Source organism: Musca autumnalis, unplaced genomic scaffold (assembly GCF_047663935.1).
Source record: "Musca autumnalis isolate F117 unplaced genomic scaffold, ASM4766393v1 scaffold_2, whole genome shotgun sequence".
Classification (NCBI taxonomy): Eukaryota; Metazoa; Arthropoda; class Insecta; order Diptera; family Muscidae; genus Musca; species Musca autumnalis.
This window is the reverse complement of record NW_027411755.1, coordinates 259271617-259294030: the sequence shown is the minus strand read 5'-3', so window position 1 is coordinate 259294030 and position 22414 is coordinate 259271617. Positions and strand designations below refer to the sequence as shown.

The 22414-nt window shown below is 34.8% G+C and overlaps 5 protein-coding genes across 5 annotated transcripts; 3 read left to right on the top strand and 2 right to left on the bottom strand.

Moving 5' to 3' along the window:
• Nucleotides 1–953: 953 nt before the first annotated feature.
• On the top strand, nucleotides 954–2803 carry LOC141391916 (protein TIPIN homolog). Its single transcript, XM_073964647.1, has 2 exons — nucleotides 954–1094; nucleotides 1199–2803. The coding sequence occupies exon 2, from the start codon at nucleotides 1256–1258 to the stop codon at nucleotides 2165–2167; it is 912 nt and encodes a 303-aa protein (XP_073820748.1). The 5' UTR covers nucleotides 954–1094; nucleotides 1199–1255; the 3' UTR covers nucleotides 2168–2803.
• On the bottom strand, nucleotides 2257–7998 carry LOC141391914 (protein SERAC1). Its single transcript, XM_073964645.1, has 3 exons — nucleotides 7311–7998; nucleotides 5338–5893; nucleotides 2257–4389 (listed from the first exon to the last, which is right to left on the bottom strand). Exons 1-3 carry the CDS (start codon nucleotides 7361–7363, stop codon nucleotides 2605–2607), a joined length of 2394 nt encoding a protein of 797 aa, XP_073820746.1. The 5' UTR covers nucleotides 7364–7998; the 3' UTR covers nucleotides 2257–2604.
• A 1774-nt stretch (nucleotides 7999–9772) lies between these two features.
• On the top strand, nucleotides 9773–11745 carry LOC141391915 (uncharacterized). Its single transcript, XM_073964646.1, has one exon. It carries the CDS (start codon nucleotides 9857–9859, stop codon nucleotides 11423–11425), a length of 1569 nt encoding a protein of 522 aa, XP_073820747.1. The 5' UTR covers nucleotides 9773–9856; the 3' UTR covers nucleotides 11426–11745.
• A 2175-nt stretch (nucleotides 11746–13920) lies between these two features.
• Nucleotides 13921–14560, top strand: dhd (deadhead). The gene has a single exon (XM_073966424.1). The coding sequence runs from the start codon at nucleotides 13992–13994 to the stop codon at nucleotides 14313–14315; it is 324 nt and encodes a 107-aa protein (XP_073822525.1). The 5' UTR covers nucleotides 13921–13991; the 3' UTR covers nucleotides 14316–14560.
• Nucleotides 14561–17174: 2614 nt separating this feature from the next.
• On the bottom strand, nucleotides 17175–21917 carry Sirt1 (Sirtuin 1). Its single transcript, XM_073964644.1, has 2 exons — nucleotides 19794–21917; nucleotides 17175–19732 (listed from the first exon to the last, which is right to left on the bottom strand). Exons 1-2 carry the CDS (start codon nucleotides 21142–21144, stop codon nucleotides 18375–18377), a joined length of 2709 nt encoding a protein of 902 aa, XP_073820745.1. The 5' UTR covers nucleotides 21145–21917; the 3' UTR covers nucleotides 17175–18374.
• Nucleotides 21918–22414: the final 497 nt, after the last annotated feature.

Here is a 22414-nt window from a genome sequence, read left to right as displayed (position 1 = left end):
ATGGCTGCTAATAAAAAATAACAAACAATATAAATTTCACTGTTTTTTTATTTCACTGGTTTAATTGTTTATTATTTGAGTTTATTTCTTTTTATTTTGCTTTTACAATGCGCGTAGTTTTCTCTTTTCCTTTTGCCTTAGTTGTCAAATAAATGCAAAATCTTCAGTTTGACATATATCAACTTTTTACAAAACGAAATTTGTCGAGCAGAAAGTAGGAAAAGAGAAAGCCATTTTGGCTCCCTCTCCTAAAAATTGCTTCCAGTTTTACTACTTTTTGGGGTTTAGGAACGCTTTCCGAGTTAAAAATGGTAAAACTGGTAATATATGAGGAAACTTTAACGTAAAGGAACAAAACTTATATTTACATCTTTGGTCTTTGTTTCTATACGGCTTTGTGCACGAATAAAAAGCAACTGACAATAGGTGTGTACGATAACTTTCCCAGCAAAAATTACTCAGTCAATTCAAGCAACCTCTCTCAGTGAATTTTACTCTCTCAAGCAAGAAAAATTGCAGAAAGTTATCGAACAACAATTTGTAAAAACTTGCAAGAAATCAACTGTTTTGAAAAAGAAGAAGAAAAGTTTTTACATCAATTTGATGTTTTTGTTTTCCATGATTTTTTTATATTTTTCAGCTTATGATGTTTAATTTTTTGATATTTCAATGTTTAACTTTGTTTTCGTCAAACAAGAATAAAAAATAAAACAAAACAAATGTTTTCAAATCAGCTGATCAGACTTGCAAATTTTTGCGGGACAAATTTTCCCAGCAAAAATTTGCAAGTTCTCAGTCACAAAACTCTCCAAAAATCTCTCTTTTGCTGGATAATTTTATTATCGAACAGCATTCAGCAATAATTTGTACGAATTTGTACAAATTATTGGGTTATCGTACACACCTAATACGGAAGTATGTATTGCCATATCGCTCAAACACTACTGCCATACGTCTTACAAAATGGTACGATCTGTTGAATGCATTTTGAGTGGAGTGGCTGTAAACAATAAAATTGTGAAAAAATAACAATTACGGGAGAAAGATGTACTAAAGAATCAATAGGAATAGGACGTTTAAAATACGAAAATACGGTAGGCGATACTATCTTAATCAGGAACTATTTCTCTAAATGTACTTGTGTTATTTTTCTTTCTTTTGCAATTTGTTCGGTGGATGTTTGAAAATACTAATTTAGCGGGAAAACATTTTTTAAGAAATAAGCTGCTGTTCAATATAAACACATTTATTAAAAATGTCAATATTTGGTGATGATGGTGTCGATGATATACTCAATGACAATGATATGGACAACAATGAGCCATTATTTGGTGATGATGAGGCCCAGGAAAACAGCGATAATGACGGTGAAACGCCAGCTTCGAGTGGTGCTGCTGTAAAGGTGCAACCAAAGAAGAGAACAGTGGTAAATCCAAGACCTCGTCTCACTGAAGAAACATTACGAGGACCTAGAGGTCTGCATACAATAGAAGAATATTTCAAAGATGTCAAATTTAAAGGGAAAGGATATGAAAAACAAGATTTGGATGAAATTATGAGACGTTTACAGCATTGGGGACATAGAATGTATCCAACATATAAATTTGATGATATTCTCACCAACATCGAGCGTTTGGGCAAAAAGAAAACATTACAAGTGCATATGTCACGTTATCGCCTGGGAATGCTTGAAGCTACCAAGAATCATGGAAATGTTGCAGAGGGCGCCGAAGATGGTGACGAACAGGGTGCTGAGGCGGCTGCAGATGAACCATTTGATGAATTCGATGCCTTATTGGATGAACAAATTGCAATTTCGAAAATTGCTCCTCGTACTCCCGCACCCAGTACATCGAAATATGCTGCGGCACAACATAATCCGAATAATACAAGAGATAGTACGGCTTCGTTTAGTACACCATCATTTTCTCGAGGAAATGCAGTAATGTCAACTCCATACTCTGGTATACACAACCTTAATGATACCAGTGATTTGGCCACACCACTTCCACCAAGTCAACCATCTACACCCGCAACCAAACAACTGAGTGCAGAACAAATGGCTCGTATAGCAGAAAATAGACGTTTAGCACAGGAGCGATTAGCGGCAAAGAAGTTGGCAGCGGCAGCAGCACAAAAGGCTCAAGAATTGAATAGTAGTGCCTGATACTTGGTATGCATTTAAATATTTTTAAAAAATAAAGTGTGTTCTTTATGTTTTCTACTCCGCAACAAACAAAAGTACAAAAAAACTTGTTCATTAATATTAAGAATAATTTATTAGAAAGAAAATTCAGGTATTCTGGGTGGTAATAAATATAGGTACAAGATACAAAAATAACGCTAATAACTAAATATTTACATGATTCGAAAGGGAGTAATTCAAATTTTACATTACGATCTACATGTATTGGTGTAATACAATGGGGTCGAGTTTCGATACAAAGAAAATCAGACAAGCTCCTGAAATTACAAAATTTCAATAGAACTATAATACAAGGCGGGGAAAATGTAGACATACACATGTGGGATGCTTGTTTATAAGGAATGCTATAATACACAATGTTACAATTTAAGTACAAAATGTTTGGAGCTTTTTTACAATTACGATGTGGAAAACTTAAGAACTATTTGCGGTAGCATTGTCAATATATTTTTAGCTTGCTCTACTATGCTTGGTACATGAGAAGTTGTAGTTGACTTTTGCGAAATAATCTCGGAACTTTTGCTAGGCGGCAGTGGTTGCGTGAGACCGGGCTCACTTTTTTCATTCACAGTTTCATCTATAACTTGCAATAGACGCTTGTAAAGGAACGATTGGCGGAAAATGGGCTTGGACAGACTTAGATGATCATCTTTCAGAACATAAAAGTCGCCGTAGTTTATGCGAGCCGATTCTTCCGTTACAATGCGCAAGGGAAATTTAAATGATGTCAGCATTGTGGGCTTCCCTTCGGCAATACTAACCACTTTAATGTTGCGGAAACAGCTATGAAGGCAGTTCATAAATTGTTCGTGTAGCTCTAGAAGTCGCGGTGCATTCTCCTCCATTTCCTTAACCTCAATGGAGGGGGAGAGTATCATTTGCATGTGTTGTTTCCATTTGGCTATGGGAGATCCTCTGTGTGGTGTGCCAAGGAATACAATGCTGCTGGTATTTTTTGCTAACTGTTGTACTTTAGGATCTTTACTGTCTTTGGCTTTCATGAGAATTAATTTCGTAAGAATACCACCCATTGAATGACCAATCCAAACTACAGGTCTATCTTTGCCAATATCGGACATGGAAATACGTTCTAGTAGGGAATTGGCTCTTACTTCGATGTGACCTTGTCCTTTTTCGCAAGGGCAGTATTTTGTAAAGTTGGCAGACCATTCGGTTACAGCTGATGTGTAGTCAATGCCAATAATTCGGGTATTTGGATGATCTTCCGGTAACCATTCCATGGGCCAGCAGTTGGTATACTCTTCTTCGTTATCTTGGTTTATCCATTCATTGCCGGATACACTAAATTCACCGGAGCAATTTTCATTTGCAGCCAATGGCACATCGGGATGTACAACTTCCCAATCGGCCTCTAATTCAGGTTCATTTTTCAAGGATTCCACCAATTCTTTGGTAGCGGCATCACTGATTACCAACGGTTTATTGGAAGATTTGGTGTGGGCCTTCAATACCTTTTTCTTTTCATCGCCGGTGGTTTCTTCTTTATCCTCATGATGGACGCTTGCTGTTGTCGTTTCTTTGGCTTTTTGATTTTCACCATTCTTTTTTCCATTGGCATTCTTTTTCATATTCAAACGACGTTGCTCTCCAACAAGGAATACATCATCAGTCTCACTGGTGTAAAATGCATTTTTACCATACAATCCCAATTCGGTAGGATTACGATCCTTCTGACGCCATGTTATGAAAACTCCCCCCAAAAGCCCATGAATAAAAACAATATCGGCTTTTGGTTTGGTACGAGTTCTCAAATGTGGATGTAACGGATATACATTGGGTGGATAGACAGTATAGTTTGGATCATCATGATCAAGATTTGCCATTGTCTTTGCAGAGATAACTTGTAGTCTTAGATCGGGGCAATGTTGCCATTCAGCCAATACACCAATCCAACCACTAACAAAGAAATGCTCTACACTATCCTTAACTAAGGATATATTAGCCAAAACTTTACACAGTGTCGAAAGGGTTTCATTATCATCGGCAAATATTTTAGCCAATTCCATAAGGTGTACCAGGCCGCCTTCTTTGATTATTTGCTCAGATACTTCTGGTTCTTTGGTCACGTGATGTAAAAATGCAATAATTTCCTTAAGCAAATCCGTTTCATGGACATTAAATGAGACGGGATGTTCTTGGGTAAAGAATTCACAGATATCTTCCTGTAAATATAAAGAGAAAAACAAATACGAATTATTTTTGCTATGTTTTTAATGAACGATGAAAATATTTTTATCATAAAATAAGTTTGGTCACAGCTTGAGGTCTGATATTGGTCATAGGCATTGTGGCGATATAATAACTTATTCGGGATGACAATCCAAAAGTTCTTAAATCTATTCTAGGTTAAATGTCGTTCCCATATACAGCTGGTCCTTGTGGTTGGTCTCTATTAAAATTGTATTATTTTCCCTCTCCAAAAAACTATAATACTGTATAAGGTAGTGCCACGAAATAATTTAATGTTTTAACGCGTTTAGGCTTGGTAATATTGAAAGTCTACACTTACTGAGGCAAGGACCCCAAGGTGTGGTGGAAGACACAGTATCTTTGTTATAATTAGAATCCCTTGACCTACATAATTTTCTTAATTTTCTGTAAATGGGTATTCCTGCAGAAATGCAATTAAATTATTTAGTTTGTAATGTTGTAACTAAGTGAAGGTGGCCCAATACAACGGTATATTTATCGACATTATTTCCCACGAACATATCAGATCAGACAAGGGAGTTTTCTCTCATATCAAAGAGTGATGACCGATTGATTCTATTTATAACTGAACGAAATGGCGAGGTCGAGTGTGATCATAATACGACAATACGAAAAGTTTAACATGGCTGAAATATCGAGGAAATGTAGTCAACACTACTACGTTGGGGTGTGGTTGAATCCCCTAATCTTTGCATAGCGGCTACAAGCGTCAATAATAGGTTGACCATTCAATAAAATTTACTTCATTTTCTTCATACGCCCCAAATAATACAATTATCGTATATTTTATCGTAGGAATAGAGTAATAGAGTGACCGATCATTTCATTAAGTGTATCTTATCAGAAATTAATAAAATAATGAACCGATAAATTTATTTCGCTTGGACTTTTGTACTTACCACAGGATCTTGTTCTGGAAAATATTTCTTAAAGAAATGCTTAACACAGGATTTGGCTGAATTTAGACGTGACAGTAGATCGTGCAATTCGGATAAAACCAATTTTGGGTTTTTGATGCAACCTTTCATGTGGACCGGCACAAACCAACGTTTGTCGGCACCTGAACGTGCCAACGATACAGCCGTGCGTGCATCACAGAGCTGAGCCAAATGACGAAAATCCCAATCTTTTAAATGATCAATGCTTGCCAATTGTCTGACGGCTTTTAGACGATCATGATGACTACCATTTTGTGCAATATCCAATAAACGCCATGCCACGGAATGTTTCAATGCCTTCCACCATTTACCAACCGGATTGACTATAACACTAATCCATTTCTTGTCATCTTCTTCTTTTTGTTTTAATTTTCTCATCGATTCCCTGTAGATGTGATATTTGATGTAAATATAATCGGGTTCAGATTTCTTATCTCCATTATTGCCACCATTGTTGTCAACGATTTTGGACAAAAACTTTTGAATTCTATGTTTTTCATATAAAATTAGGCCACATCTGCAAAAGAAGAACAGAAGAGCAAATTATTAATTTTACTGGACATTTTGTTAAGGATTTTTTAATGCGCAATAACATAACTTTAGTGTTTACTAACAACTATCAAAACAACAACAACAGTAGTTTGTTATTGTTTATGAAAAACACGCCACTTTATCTAAAAATAAAAAGTCAGATCAGTTTGTGGGTATGTTCATGCAAACGTACATAAATAAATTTGCGTGTGCGAATGTGGGTCTTTTATATATATGTTGGTATTTCACATAAGGAGTGGCAAACCCACCCAAGTGTAGAAGTATGTAGTAAATCAAACAAACATAGTAAAATATCAGACCCCCCTACATCTACTTGAAGTTTAGGGCTTTTACTTTTTAATTATAGGTATTTGGTGCACTCTGCTTTTGGTTAAAATTAAGGACATGCAATAATCGTTGTGATCAACAAACCAATAACTCTATTTCTTACCGTACAAGAATCTTCAAGTCTTACCACTTTTTACACGAAAAGTGTTCCCTTACTTCAAAAAGCTTACAATTGATATGAAGGAAAATCCCAACGTTTACTACTTTTTGACTTTTTTAGAATTTAGACAAATGTCTAACTGTTGTAAAAAGTCTCAAAATGAGTGGAGGCCCTAAACTTGTACTACCTATATCTAGATTAACCTGTATTACTATAATTTAGTAGTTCACTCATAAATATGTACCTAACACACAAACATGCCCTCGCCAAGATCTTTTTATTATTTTTTGGAAGTGTGTATGTATGTATTTCTGTTTTGTTTTGTGCCTGGCCTTGCCTTGTTAACTATCGCAGCTAGCGATGTGTGAAAGAAATTAAAAATATTTTGTCTATCTCTTTTTAACAAAATCGAATGTTTTGTTTTGATCACTAATATTCAAAACAATGAGTAATGACAAAAGATATCATACGATATAAAAATTCTTGGTGAATAACATCGAAGAAAAAACAAAACGTTGGACAACTTAACCAGCATTTGTAAACGACACGTTTATTTTGCCAAATAAATATTTACACAAATTCTTGACGTTAAAAAGTTGTTTTCGAAACTATTTTGTAAACAACAATAACAGAAACAACAAGATCACTTGACGTAATCTTTGATCAAAACAAAAACACTATACGGAAGTTATGTAGTCTCAATTAAATATAAGAATCGTAGAGGCAGAGACAGACGAGCCCCCATAATTCACATACATTGTATTTATTAATTTTGCGTAGTGAGAATATGTGTCATATAAACAAATGCTGTCATATGCAAATGTTGTTTTTCACACTGAGTCATTGCAATTGAAATTTTGTGTAACAAATCAATCAATCAAATCAGCTTTCTTATCTTCTACAATAAATATACCATTTTTTAGAAATTTTCATAAATTTCTAGCCTAATACTTACGTTGTAATTATGCCAACACCGCCAAGTGTTTTTCGATAACGTAAATTGTTCATCGAACACAGAAAATTTGTTATTTGTCACAGTAAAGGAAGGAATTTGCAAACAATTAAATAGTATTTTTTCCTTCTTCCTTTGTTATCAAGCACTCACAAAATTTAATATAAAAAGTCAATTCTTCAATAGGTATTTTTAAAATGTCTTTTTTGCCTGTTAGTGACAGTGCAATTACTTTTTCACTTTCTCTTATGTCTTTCGGTCACTTGTATTTAATAAAAAATGTGTCGATGAAGTCAAATAAATTATTTTTACTTCGTCGCTTTTCTTTTTTTTCCGTTTCACTGAACTTATCGCTTGTATTGTTAATTGTTGAATGATGCACTGCCGAGACTATCATCATCTCATTGGTTCTGTTCGCGTCGTTGCTTATTCACTTCGTTGTCGTCGTGTTGTTTTTGTTTACGTTTTTCTGTTTTTCTTCGTTATTGTTGTTTACATCCATTGAATTTTGTTTTGTTTGGTGTTTTAGGGAAGGGGCTCCAAAGAGGGGTAAGAAGCGCAATTGTTGTGGGGCGGGTATTTTATCTTTCGATTTATGACGTCATAAGTTGTTTATATTTTTAACTGGCACAACACACTGACAGGTGTCCGTCCCGCTAATAACTGAAAAATGATAGCACAGGTGCATGTCATTCACTGAAAAATGATAACTAATTTAACATCAGTGTTTATCATGGTACAATAATACAGGTAGCATTATCAAGCCAAGGTAGCATTATCAAGCCAGCTGATGGTAACATATGGTATGTTCCTTTACTTTTAAAAATGGTAACAGTGGCAGAAAATGGTAAAAGTGGTAAACTGCTATCATATAAATTGTATGCTATTAAAAGTAAGGGAACACTTTACAGGTTAAAAATGGTAACCTCAGGCACGTAAAGGAACAGAGCAATAATGTGTTAATTGCATTGAATTGATGTCAAATTTTGACATCTTATGTTACCAACAATTGCCTGTGTATTTGTACCATGGTCTTCATAAACACCATGGTACAAATACACAGGTAGCCGCATCGGCAATTGTTGGTAACATAAGATGTCAAAATTTGACATTAATTCAATGCAATTGACACATTATGTTACCATCAGCTGGCATGATAATGCTACCTCTTGTTTATCTTTTGAAGAAATGTGCAGGGATCAACCAACTGCTTTTTTCTATAGGGATCTCTACACCAACTGCTTATAAAATGTATCGAACGGACTACATTTTTCATAACTCTGTTGGAGTACATCGAAAGATGTTGTGAAATCATAACTCCAATTGCACAACTTCCAAAATTTTTTGCTGGGTTGTAAAATTACAAGTCTTCTTTTGTTATATTTTGAATTTACCGTTCCGCTTAAAGTATAGTACACATTGACAAGCAAAACTGACAGTCATCGAGGTCTATTTCGAGAATATCAAACCCTAATTGAAAAATGTCTTTTATAATCTCTAAATAATATCGTAAATATTGTATTTCAAACGTTTTTAGCTAAATAAAAGTTGTTATTTGCCAGAAAATTGTCCTCAAAGTACGTTTACTGTCAGTTTTGACTGTTATGCTAAGTTTACATTTACGAAATCCACTCGATTTCAAATGTCAATTCCATAGCTCAAACGTCAAATGAAATCTCGTCTTGATTTCATTTGACGTTTAACCTATGGATTTGACATTTGAAATCGAGTGGATTTCGTAAATGTAAACCAAGCATTAGTGTGTACTCCCCTTAACTTTAAGTCATGGTACAATTAGAAAGGTAGATGCCTCAGCCCAGCTGATCGAATCTAAAACGTCAAAAAACTATGAATTCGCCATGAAAAATCAAAACAAAAAACCATATGATTCGGTAAGTAAGAGATAGCATGTCTACACCTTATAGACAAACACAAGCGATAAAAAGAGACAACAAGAGACCATTTGGCGAAAATTTTGACAGTTTACATTACAAAAAAAGTTGCTTTGTTGTAGCAATTCGCCGATGCATCTACCTTTGTTATTGTACCATGCTTAAAGTTAAAAGTGATGATGGAATTTCAAGGAGAAGCTTCTTGGTATTAACTTTCAATGCAAAATTATATTTTTAATGCCTCCAAATTGGTTTATATTGCGTTTTCAAATCCATTAGATAGTAAAAGAACTCATATAATAAAGGCCCTAAAGGCCTGCGTACATAAGCTGTCTTGCCTGATTGCCTTGCTTTTTGGAGCGTAAGTGTAAACTTGGTATTAGCTTATATGAAAGCAGGGGCTCAATTCTGTTTCTATTAAAATCTGAAATGAAAACTTTTAATAAAGAAAAAAAGTCAAATGAAAAAAAAAAAATATTAAGAAAATATTTTTTCATTTTAAATTTTCATACTACGAAAATCCAGCCCCTGTTAATTGCTTTTGTTACTTTTACCACTAAAAATTAAAGGAACATAGCTTATACAAAACGTCAATTTGTTTTCATTTGTTGTTGGTCGTTGTTGTTTGCTTTTATTTTCATTCCAAAAATTCCTGTAATGGACGTGGACGTAGTAATCCCACAAACAACAAATAAAAAGACCGAGGAATGCATTGCCACCGAAGAATATGCTGTGATTTCGGAAAATATTTTGTCATCACCAGCCTTGCCCACATTTCACAAGAGAAAGCATGAAATCTACAGACGATTGCAAGTTATTGTTTTGGAATGTAAAAATAAGTTTAGTGGGCGTAAAGAATTGGCCAGTGAGGAGAGCTATTGTGTGGCTCAACTATGCGAAACATTGGAAATAGCATTTGGATATGGTTTAAAACAACAGCAGCAACTACAACAACTTCCAAATTTGGTGGCCTCTGCTGCAAGTCTTTTTCATAATATGCAAGAGATTGTAACAGGTGGTGCTTCAAAAGGTAACACCAAATTAACGAGTAATGCAGTGGTATCATCTGCCGATCCTTGTTTTTGGGACTTTTGCAAGAAATTCCTAACCACTTATGAATGTGAAAGATTTGAAAAATTAAAACAAACATGGACTAAATGGGGTAAAGGTAGGGCCTTTATACGTGCTGCCCTCAACGAACATTCCTTACATAGATATATACTTACATGGCTTTCGGAAAAAGAATTGTTACATGCTTACTATAGTCATTGGGCCCTGCTGACAGATGAAAGCATAACAGCATCTCTTCCGGAACTTATAAAATCATTGGATCAGGTATTATTTGCTTTGAATGTTGATAAAACAGAACTGAATGCAGCCGTGAAAACATACGAACCAATTCAAGAGCCGGTGACAAAGGAGGAACCAGTAATTTATGCTCCAACTCCGGTAAAAATAGAATCTAAGATAAAAGGCAAATCAACGATTGTTGAAAGGCCAATTGCAACATCCAGCTCTACGGAGGATCTATTGAAACAATTGCAAGGAAATTCCAATATTATTAAGGTTGAATGTCTAGAAAATGGTTCTGATAGGAATCCAGATAATATCTCGGAAACAGTAACTGAGCCTCTTTGCGAACAAACTACACAGGATGATATTAAAATTGAAAGAATCACTGAAACTTCTGAAACTAATGATGTTGAAACAGAATTAAACATACCTAAGCAAACATTTTTAGAATTTGGCTCAACATTGCCTTGTGATGATAGCGAGAAAACTGAGGAAATAAATCCTACTTTAAAGGTAGAGGTTACGGAAGGTGGAAATACATTGTCTGAATTGCAGACCCTACTGTCTGCTCGCAATGGCGTTGATTTAAATGACATTTGTGTGGAAAAAGAACTGGAAATGCTCAAGAAAACCTTTAAAGAATTCACAACGACATTGCCCAGTGTAATGGAGAACTTTGAGACAAAAAGTCAAAGTTCATTATCTTCTGATACTAGTTCATCAAATAACACTAATCAATTTGAATGTAACAATCCATTACATTCTCGGCTAGAAGAGCAACTCAAAGAGGCTAACGATAAGTGTTTTATGCTCGAAACAAAGGTAGCGCAACTCACCTTAGAAAATCTTCAATTGATGATGCGACTTAAGAAATTTATGGAAGATTCCAAAATCAATTTGTCTTCCACTCTTGCAACGAATGCTGCTTCGTAGCAAAATATTTGTGTAGGATTGTTAAAATGTATCAATTTTTAATAAATTTTAATGCAACCAATTGCGAATTGGGTAAATGTGTAAAAACAAAAGACACTATGAAAAAAGAACAAAGTTTATAGGAAATTATTTGATATTATATGTATTAAAAGTTAGTATTTATATTACTGTGTAACACTTGTTATGGTACCTTATTTACTATTTCTACATGTGTATATGTATATGGAACAATAAATATGGAACAAATAAAATATAGAATTAGTTACTGTAAATATAAACTTGTTAGATTATGGAAAATAAAGAAATAATATAAAATTAAAGATTTCTTTATAGGCCACTAATGGAGTGTTTATATGCGACTACAAGAAGTCTCTACCCAGCCAGCATTTGTCGAAAATTTTAATCAAATATCAGTTTTTTTGATCCTATTGAAAAAGGTGGAATATGAGCGCATTTCCTAATCATAAATGACTCTGTTATCGGGAGAAAAACGTGACCTCCCGCGACTGTTATAAAAAAACACTCTTGAATCTTTCTCTACATTTATTTAAGAGTTATCTTCGAATGTTTTCTGATAGTATGTATATGAAGTCTTCTTCGAGTTGTGCTTTAATACACAGAGCGACAAAAAAAAATGACGAGGAAACCTGAGTAGATTATGAAAGTAGAGCAAAAAATATGAGATACGTGTGTCGGCGTTTTTAAGGTTTACATCGGAAAGTAACCAAAGTAGGCGGGGCAAGTCCCTTCACCTACACCACACAGTGGTAAGGGGTATTATGTCTTTGTGCATTTGTATGTAACATACAAAAGGAAACGAAATAGACCCACAGTTCTTTTTGCGGATATACATATAATCACTGTCTGAGTCGATTTATGCGTGTCCGTCTGTCCATGTATTTTTGTTCGCAACATACAGGTAGCATTTTTTGTCCGATTCAGCTGAAAATTGGGGACTACAACTTTTTTAGCCATAGGAAGAACGCTATTGCTTTTGGTGGAAATCGGTTCAGATTTGGATATAGCTCCCATATATATTTTCGCCCGATTTCACGTATTTGCTGCACCAAACACGCTATATACGTCCAATTTTGATGAAATTTTGAATGTGTGACTGAATGTTGTCTACAAATAAATGAGCAAAATTATATTGAAATCGGTCCGGATTTGGATATAGCTCCCATATATATTTTCGCCCGATTTCACGTATTTCCTGTACCACACACGCTATATATGTCCGATTTCGATGAAATTTGGAATGTGTGACTGAATTCAGTCTAAAAATAAATGAGCAAAATTATATTGAAATCGGTTCAGATTTGGATATAGCTCCCATATATATGTTCGCCCGATTTCACGTATTTGCTGCACCAAACACGCTATATACTTCCGATTTTGATGAAATTTGGAATGTTTGACTGAATTCGGTCTAGAAATAAGTGTGCCAAATTATATCGAAATCGGTTCCGATTTGGATATAGCTCCCATATATATTTTCGGCCGATTTCACACATTTTCTGTACCAAACACGCTATATATATACATATATAGAAATAAATGTGCCAAATTATATCGAAATCGGTTCAGATTTGGATATAGCACCCATATATATTTTCGGCCGATTTCGTGTATTTTCTGCTCCAAACACGATATATAAGTCCGATTTCAATGATATTTGGAATGTGTTACTGAATTCGGTCTGGAAATAAATGTGCCAAATTATATCAAAATCGGTTAAGATCTGGATATAGCTCCGATTTATATTTTACATATTCACAGTGGTGTAGGGTATCATATAGTCGGCCCCGCCCGACTTTGATCCTTTCCTTACTGTTTTTTTTTTTTTAAATATTCGAGTTAAGATATTATGGAATCCTTGCATTTTAGGTATATAGTGTCTTTGGCAACTTTACAGAGGAGGATGTGGGCAATATTTTTTTTTTAATTTATGCCTCATGCGGTTCATTATAAAATCTTTTCTGTAAATCTTATCTAATCGCCAGAAATCTCTAAATTTGAAAAACACGTTTTAGGGTTAAAGTCGGACTTCATCTGACTGAGACTTCATTGTCCCACAAAACATAATTTGAGCAATTCAAAAAACAATTTTGCAGTCCGAAAAGAAGATGGCATACAAATATATTCCGTTTACAGTATCTTTCAAATGCTGGCTGAAAGGAGTCTTTATAGACGACTGAAAGGCGTCTTTATAGACGACTGAAAGTTGTCTTTATAGACGACTTATTTACAAAAAATATATTAAAAAATATATTTAAATATATATCAGTCAATATTTAAATCATTTGATCATAAATTCAATTCCCAGTTGCAGGTGATTAACCTCCCCTTTATTTTAGCTCAAAATTGGCATCTCTATGATTGAGTACATCGATTTCTTCAAACACTGTTATCGAAACAATTTACCGTTAATAATTCAGCCGTAACAATGTTTGAGTATGTACATTTATTGGACAAACTACCATTTATTACAAAAGCACGCAAGAGTTTACATTAAAAAAAAAACATATTTTAAATTCATAACTTTCAACATTATTAAGCCCACATAATGGTGTCCATAATTAAAAATACCGAAGATTTTGAAAAGAAATTGGCAAATGCTGGTGATAAATTAGTTATACTCGACTTCTATGCTACTTGGTGTGGTCCATGTAAGGAAATGGATCCTCATATACGTAAATTGACACAAAAGTACAAGGATCAAGCAATGGTGCTGAAAATCAATGTGGACAAGTTCAATGAGATCAGTGACTATTACAAAGTGAGGAGTATGCCCACATTTGTTTTTATTAAAAACAAGAAGCGTCTATCGAGTTTTGCCGGTGCTGATGACATGTTGTTGCAGCAAAGAGTGGAACAATATGTTAAATAGAGTATAATTTGTTGGTATTTTTATTCTTATTTGTTTTTAAGTTCTAAAGTGTAAAAGTATACTGGCTCTGGCAGCCATACTTATGATATTTATGTTTTTGTTAGTGTGCTACATTTGTTTGTGAAATTTTGAAAAATTCGTTCTTTTTAATTTTAATTTATTTCTTTCTTACATAATACAACATTAACTGAAACTCCTCTGAAGACTAGCCTAAAATTAGACAATAAAGATAATAAAGTATGTTTTATAATAAAATTTTAGAGAAATTAATGAATAAATTGGCTTTTGAAATGATTTGAAATAGAATATGGAGAGTTCAATCACATTTTCGTCATATCTTTCAAGGTTGTTGAAACTATAGAACAACAAATAACCGGAACATGTGGTGGAGTGGCCCTAAATACTCGAACCATATACCAAACGGGGATAATGCAAATACAATTTCATTTTATAAAAAAACACACATTTTTGTGTGGTTGGATTTTTGTAAAAAAATGCAGGGCTCACGAAAAGTATGGCATTTCCAAATAAAAAACTACAACGTTATATAATCGAGACAAAAGAGGTTATTGGAATTTAAAAATCAAACACGATGTGGAACCTTACTATAATCGTTCTTGAACGGATTTTCTCTTAACATTTCACATTTTCATTGTGGCGAATATTTGCGAGGCGTAAGGGGTAGATTATGGATAGCCGACAGCTAATTTCAAAATAGAAAATTCAGTTTCTGCATTGAAATTTATGATTTTTTACAATTAAATTAATATCTGAAGGTTCAAACACTGATGTTGAATGAATTTGATAAAAATGTCTGTCGTTTCACTCATTTTAATTGTATGATTTTCTCATCTGGCGACGCAACTACAGTTGAGTTGCAATCCATAATCGACCCCTAAGTCTCGTTCAGGGGCACCTCTCGGATCGGCCTTTTATCAGGGCAATCATGAATATTTCCCTCGGAATTTTTCTGCTCGGAAAACAATTTAAAATGGTGAAATTCTTTAAAAATCAATATTTTTTAAACGCGGAAAACTACTAGAGCTATTTATGAAGTATTCTCGCCGAATCGACTAAAATATTGCCTTTTTGGACACAAATACAGAGATTAAAAATTGGAAAAAGGGAACAAATTCCGCACGGAACTTGTATTCATGATTGCCCTGTATATCTCGGAAAGTATGGACTTCCCCGGGAAAGTTATACATCTTTGTGAGCAGGGTTCCAAAGACTACCTATGGTAAAAAAAATCATCTCGGTCCGAGAGGTGTCCCTAAACGAGACTTGCTCCAAAAATAATACATTTGGAACATTCCTAATTTGACTATAATCGTCCGATCGATTTGAAATGTTCACCATAGATAGATCTCGATGCCCTGATTACGAAAATTTAAAATTTAGCCGGCGGTCATAACCGGTTATCCCGTTATTTTATCCGGATATATAACCGGGTTTTCTGAACCGATATGGGTATCAAAAGAAAGCTTAGAAAAACGCCTATCCAGAAATATAATATAACAGCTGTATATAAACCGGTTACAATTCTAGCCTTTCGACTATGCGGACAAAAGTTTCTTTAAAATTGTAAGTTTTCTGAAGTAGCCGGCCTTCGGCCGGGGATTTAAGACTTTCTCCTATGGACGGGTTCAAATTTAAGCTTTGCGGACAACAGTTTCTTTAAAATTGTAAGTTTTCATCCTTAAAATTTTAATAATTACCAGAATTTGTAAGCAAGGTGTTATTTTAAGCTTTCATTTGATACCCATATCAGTTCGGAAAACCCGGTTATATATCCGGGTTTTCCCCGTACTTTCGGTTCAAATAATCGGATAACCGGTTGTGACCGCCGGTAAAATTGTATATTTTTATAATCAGGGCATCAAGATCTATCTATGTCCGGGTCCACACTAGCGTGAAATTCATTAATAAATTGCATGAAATTAGGCGTTTCTAGATCGAATTCCTCACCACAGCAATTTCATGATTTTACTTTACTATGGGACTTGCTCTAGAAACGCCTAATTTCATGCAATTTTTCACTGAAATTCACGCTAGTGTGGACCGGGACTATGGTAAAAATTTCAGATTTATCCGACAGTTATAGCTAAACTAGGAATAAGCCATATATTTTTATCAGTGATACTAATGGCTGACTTCCGTATTGTCAATTGCTTTACAAATGACAAATAATATACAATGTTTTCAGTTCCTTATCGCCGATGTACTTAACTACAAAGCTCCGTGTTTCTTAACGTCAAAAACAGGTATTTTTAACGCAGGTAAAAAGCAAACAAGTATCGAGAGGCACCCATGAACAAGGTAATATTGCTAAAGTAAGACATTTCCGCAATGCCAAGACCCATATCTCGGGAAGATTGGACTTCCCTGGGAAAGATATAAATCGTTGTGATCAGGGTACCAAGGACTACTTAGGGTAAAAATGTCAGCCCGTTCCAAGTGGTGTCCCTGAACGAGACTTGCTCCAAAAATGATACATTTTTATCAGTGATACTAATATTACGGCAAAAGTTGAATGCTGGGACTCTCTTCGGATCGATTAAATACATTTATGTCAAACCAGAGGTTTTCCGAACTTAGAGCCAACATTTCGGAATGTATTAATCCCCCAAGGAAGACTTACCTGCGGTAAAAACGATCAGTTCAATATGATTCGAGTCCAAACATTCAAATTCTGGTACGGATTTTATTCGCGTATCCGGAGTTAGTGGTAATGACGCCTTCGAATTTGGACTCCAATTCTGCATGAAAGTATGTTTTTGGCCTAAATATCATTGAAGGTAGTCCTTACACAAGACCTTTCTTTTTACAACAACCCCAAAAATAAAAATAATTAATATATGAGTTGGATATTTTTTTTTTTTTTTTGTTTTATTGAAAATAAGGAAAATTCAGTAATTTTTTTGTTTTATATTTATAACAAAATGTCGAAAAAAAAACATCCTTTGTAGACAAAACCCAAAAAAGAAAGAAAAAAAATGAGAGTAAGTAGTGTAGTATAATTTTGTAAAAAAGCACAGCAAATACCGATTTTGAAATGTGTATTTTTTTTTTCAATATTTACATGAAAGATATCGGTATGTATATATTTTTGATTGAATTATTGATAATTCTGTATATAGAGTAAAATTATAGTTATTTTATAAAAGAAAAGATTAAAAACTAGTATTTATAAGGGGGGGACACATTTGTTTTTGTTTTATTTAGATGTATGTAAAGGGACTTAAATAAGTTTGTGTGTGTGTTGGTTTACAACACATCATAAAATTATAAGCCTTAGCTTTGTGAAATGGCCATCCACATTACATCATATCCTTAGACAATTGGAATTAGAAAAATAAATATGTGTCTATATATGTGTGTACGTATGTTTTTTAATAACATAACGATTTTTTATTATTCTTATTTTGTTTTAATATTTTCAGAAAGCTTAAGTATTAATTGTTCTTATTTTCTACGTTTTTTTTCTTTCTTTAAATAAGTTAGAAACTAATTTCTAAATTCTATATATTTTAAATATTTATATCTTACTTTGTTTGTATGTGCGCGGGTCATTTGTTTATATAGTAGGTTTATAATGCTCCTTAAATAGTAGAGACATTATTGTATAATTACTTAAACAATATTTAACCATTGTTAAAAATAAAAAAGCAAAAATTCCAAGAGTAGAGAAGAAAAGTGAATGGTATATATTAAGGGAGTAGCAACAAAGAAAATTAAATGCTGTCAACTTGTTTACAATTTAGGGAAATCAAAAAATAGTAGACCAATCAATTTGGGATCGAAGAAATTCTCCGATCCTATTGGTGGCATAATTACAACGGAAGAACAAGTATTATCAACATATTCAAAAGAATTTACATTGATGTATACTCCTAAGTGTACTGTTACAAAACACATACTCTGCGTGGAGAGATTAAACACAAGTTTTCAAATCAAGGATTTACAAAAAATGCAAAAAAGAAATCCTATAAATATTTATACAAACTACATTAACAATAAGAAATGAAAATTATACTAAAAAATGAGAACTTATTTCGCTTACGACGAAGGTGACGACAGCGATGTACCTAGATTGTGATTAAGTAAAGGCGAGGAGCTTGTTGGTGGCGTAGATGTAGTATTGCTAGAGTCTCGCCTTTTCTTGTGTGGAGGTGGACTGTGTGTGCTAGCCGAAGACGATGTTACACTGTCGTCGACTTCTACTTTGTGGCTGGTTGTGTCTGCTGCTGAATGATCAAATGAATGCCTCTTTTTCGGCTGCTGTTTCTGTTGATCCGGTGGCGATGTTATTGACGCAGAATTATTGGCCACTGGTATGACATTAGTAAAGGAATTTGTTTCATTTTGGGCTGGAGCTACTGAAATGATTGATGGTGATGTCGCAGGATTTGCGGTTTCATCTTCTTCCTGAACATTGGCTGGATGTGTTTCCCTATTACTGCCGCTTGCATTTTCGCATTCTTCATCGTCATCTTCTTCATCGTCCTCTTCCTCTTCTTCTTCAGAATCGGAACACCATGATACCTGGGCACCGGGAAATACATACGACGCCGAAAGATCATGGGCATAATAAGTACCCTTGTACAAGCGTTCAGCTGCACTTTGTCGCTTTTGCTTTCTACGGATACTTTGTTTGCCTTCCTCACAATCCTCCTCTGTGGAGGATACAGTTTTGGGTCCATCTAAACTGTTGGGCATGGGATTTTTGTTCGATATTGCTTGTGTTGATGTTGCGGGCATGTTGAGACTTTTCTTGTCACCAGTTTCGGAGAAACCACTGTTAAAGACAGGAGTCATAGCGGAATTCGAGCTATCACCAGCAATACCACTATCTTTTGATGAATCAATAGACAAATGACGATAATCACAGGAACCACCAAAATCTGTGGATTCCATAGGCTCTTCCAAATAGTCTGGACATAGAAATTCTCCATCTCGTTTTATAGATGATGTGGATGAGGTTTCAAAGCCAGAATCGGAATAGTTGGTACCGGATTGTAGCATTAAATCATTTGACTGGCTGGATTTTATGGAAACGCTGTCACTTTCTTCTGTCGTCTTCTTTACATTTTCGCCATCACAATCGTCGTCATCGCTAAATGCCATTAATTCCTTGGATTCTTGTAAAATTTGATCATCAAAGCAAATATCCTGCCAATCCTCACCCAAACGGTGACAAATTTGATTGATAATTACATCACCATCTCCCAATAGTTCAACATCGAACTCCAGGTGGTGTAGCTGCTCGCGGTTAATCAAAATCTGTGGTACATTATTCGGTATTGAACTAGGAATTAATGCAACCGGTCGAACTTTAAGCGATGAACCCATAACAATCAATAAGTCACATTTGTCTTTATCACTTGCCATAACCGTGTGAAATTCCTCCGGTAGACCTGGAAAGGAGAACAATTTATGTAAACAACGAACCTTTATAACATCCATCAATGTCCTTACCTTCTCCAAAGAATACAATGTCGGGTTTCATGATACCGTTTTCAACCAACTGCCGTAATTCAATTTCTGAAACCGGCTGTGAAGCATCAACACTCTGTTCTACATTGGGCTGGCAACGTGGGCATACGGGTATACGCTGGGCAAAGATGTCTGCCCGTATACTTTCTGCATCACACTTGTATTTGCATTTGGTACACGATGCTGTCGAAAAGGAACCATGGCACTCAATAACATTTTTTATACCGGCCACTTGTTCGAGGGTATCGATGTTTTGTGTGTAGTTCCTCAATAGCTTTTGTTTTTGTTCCAACATTTTTATAAAACGGTGGCAAGGTGACGGCTTAAACTGTCCGGGATAAATCTCTCGTGCAAACTTAAAAAACGGCCTCGGATCACGTGAGAAATAATTTATGTCAAACATAGCCTGCGGATCAGGAAGGTTGGGAAAATCTTTGGCTAAACGAGAGTATATGCCATCCGATGATCTAAAATCGGGTATCCCACAAGATACTGAAACACCAGCCCCAGTAAGGACAATAATATTTTTCGATTTTTGCAACAGACCGATAACATCATCGAATGTGTTAACGTATGAAAGCTTCTTACGTCTAGGTGGTTCTGCCATCATACTAGCCAATATGCGCCACAATGTCATATCTGTCAACTCGGGACTAATGCGTTGGGCTGATGTGGGTAAAAACTTTGATAAAATCTCACGAGGATTTGCACCCGAGTGTATCTGTTTTTGAACCCAGTTCAGTGGGCGGCTAATTGGCTTCCATTCTTTGCCAGACATATCCGATAAACCACTTAAATCTGAATAGTCCGAATCTGATGAAGATTCATCTGAATCCTCTTCGTCATCATCATCGTCCTCGTCGTCTTCATCACCATCATCATTATAGCTTTTAGCACTCACCTCCAAACCACACTGAGACGATTCCTGTGACATTTGGGAGGACTGTTCAATATCTTCTGTTGTTGTATGGTCTTCCAATGTCAACTCTCCAGCAGTGCACTCCTCAGCCGAATCATGTTCCTCATCAACACTGAACGGAGGAGTATCTGTGATCGAAGAAACTATTTGTAAATCATCCGTGGTTGGCGGTATTGTTATTGTTTGTATTTCTGTCATTGCGTTTGTTTTGATCTCCTCTTCGCTGCTGGCCGAAATTAGTGCAGATGATGACATTGTTGTTGCGCTCAAAATATTGGCGCCAAAATTAAAATTTTTTGTTTTTACCTCGACATGTTCGAAAACAGACTCTCCAGAGAAGTTGATTTGATGAATATCACCGATATCCTTCAAACGTTCTGTGGGCAATCTTGCCTGTTCATAGTTGTCCATCATTTTCGTCGAAGTCTCGAAACTACCCAGCAGCACCCCAAATCCTTGCTACCAAAATAATAAAACACGAACAAAATTTTGTCTCTTTTACACCTTGTTGCTCGCTCTCTTTCTGCCCTTTGCACGAGATACGTTTTTTTTTCTTTTATTTCTTTTTACTCAGCTTCGTTGATACATACACAATAATTTTCCATCAATCGACGTCTTCGGTTGATGATTCATCAAAAAATTATTAAGACTCGTAGAAGAAAAAAAATTTCCAATGTTTTTTATTTAATTGATCAATGTTACAATATTTATTTGCGTAATATTTTTATACAATTTATTCTATTATTTAATTTCGGAAATTTTTAATTTTTCATCAATTCTATTCGAAGCACAGCAATAAGATGTAAGATGGCGACCCGTCAATTCACCAAACTATACGGGCAATGAAAGTACTCGAACAAAAAGACAAGAAAGTATTTGGTATACTCGGGTATTCGGTGTTTAATTGAACGAGTATTTGCTATCTCTTTTACTCCTTTTTAATTCACAAGCTGCCACATAACCGATTTTAACATTTGATGCGCATTAATTTTTTAATAATTGCGGAAAGATGTTTTCTATTTTCTCTCTTAAAATTCAATTAAAAATTAAAGTTGTATTTATTTACTTTATTATAAATATTTAATAACGTTAATTAGGCTGTTGGACGGATTGTTTGGATTGTTTTCTTGCTGTGGCGATGATTGTGTAACCGTCAGTGTTGCCATTGTGGTAACATTTTTAGGTATATTTTTAAAAATCTACACAAATTTCAATTGGTGGGAAGCTATATATTTTTGGAAATGAATTTATTAAGTTATTGGTATGTTCCAGGGGCTCAATTCTGTTTCTATGAAAATGTGAATTGGAAACTTTTATAAAGAAAAAAAAAAACTGTCAAATGAAAAAAATAATAAAGGAAATATTTTTCATTTCAAATTTTCATAGATCAAGAATCCAGCCACAGAACTACAAGAATCTACTAATTTTTACTATTTTTTCGATAACATAAAAGAAAAATTGTTATCGTAGTTAAAACATGCAGATTCTTGTAGTTCTGGAACAGGAACACTATTTAGTCCCAGCAAAAAAGTTTGGAAGTAGTGGAAAGCAGAGTTATGATTTCAATACATCTTTCGATGCAGTCCACACGGAGTTATGAAAATGCACTCCATTCGATACATTTTAGAAGCACTCGCTTAAAGATCCCTAGCCAAGCAAGCCAATTATTTTTTTATCCCTACAA

What these genes read in the sequence shown, in the direction of transcription:
- LOC141391916 (XM_073964647.1), top strand. Translation starts at nt 1,256, where the DNA reads ATGTCAATATTTGGTGATGATGGTGTCGATGATATACTCAATGACAAT.
- LOC141391914 (XM_073964645.1), bottom strand. Translation starts at nt 7,363, where the DNA reads ATGAACAATTTACGTTATCGAAAAACACTTGGCGGTGTTGGCATAATT. An exon ending in GGTGTTGGCATAATTACAAC is followed by an intron (nt 5,894 to 7,310) that starts GTAAGTATTAGG and finishes CTTCTTTTGCAG; the next exon opens with ATGTGGCCTAATTTTATATG. An exon ending in TTCCAGAACAAGATCCTGTG is followed by an intron (nt 4,390 to 5,337) that starts GTAAGTACAAAA and finishes TTATATTTACAG; the next exon opens with GAAGATATCTGTGAATTCTT.
- dhd (XM_073966424.1), top strand. Translation starts at nt 13,992, where the DNA reads ATGGTGTCCATAATTAAAAATACCGAAGATTTTGAAAAGAAATTGGCA.
- Sirt1 (XM_073964644.1), bottom strand. Translation starts at nt 21,144, where the DNA reads ATGATGGACAACTATGAACAGGCAAGATTGCCCACAGAACGTTTGAAG. An exon ending in CATTGTATTCTTTGGAGAAG is followed by an intron (nt 19,733 to 19,793) that starts GTAAGGACATTG and finishes TCTCCTTTCCAG; the next exon opens with GTCTACCGGAGGAATTTCAC.
- LOC141391915 (XM_073964646.1), top strand. Translation starts at nt 9,857, where the DNA reads ATGGACGTGGACGTAGTAATCCCACAAACAACAAATAAAAAGACCGAG.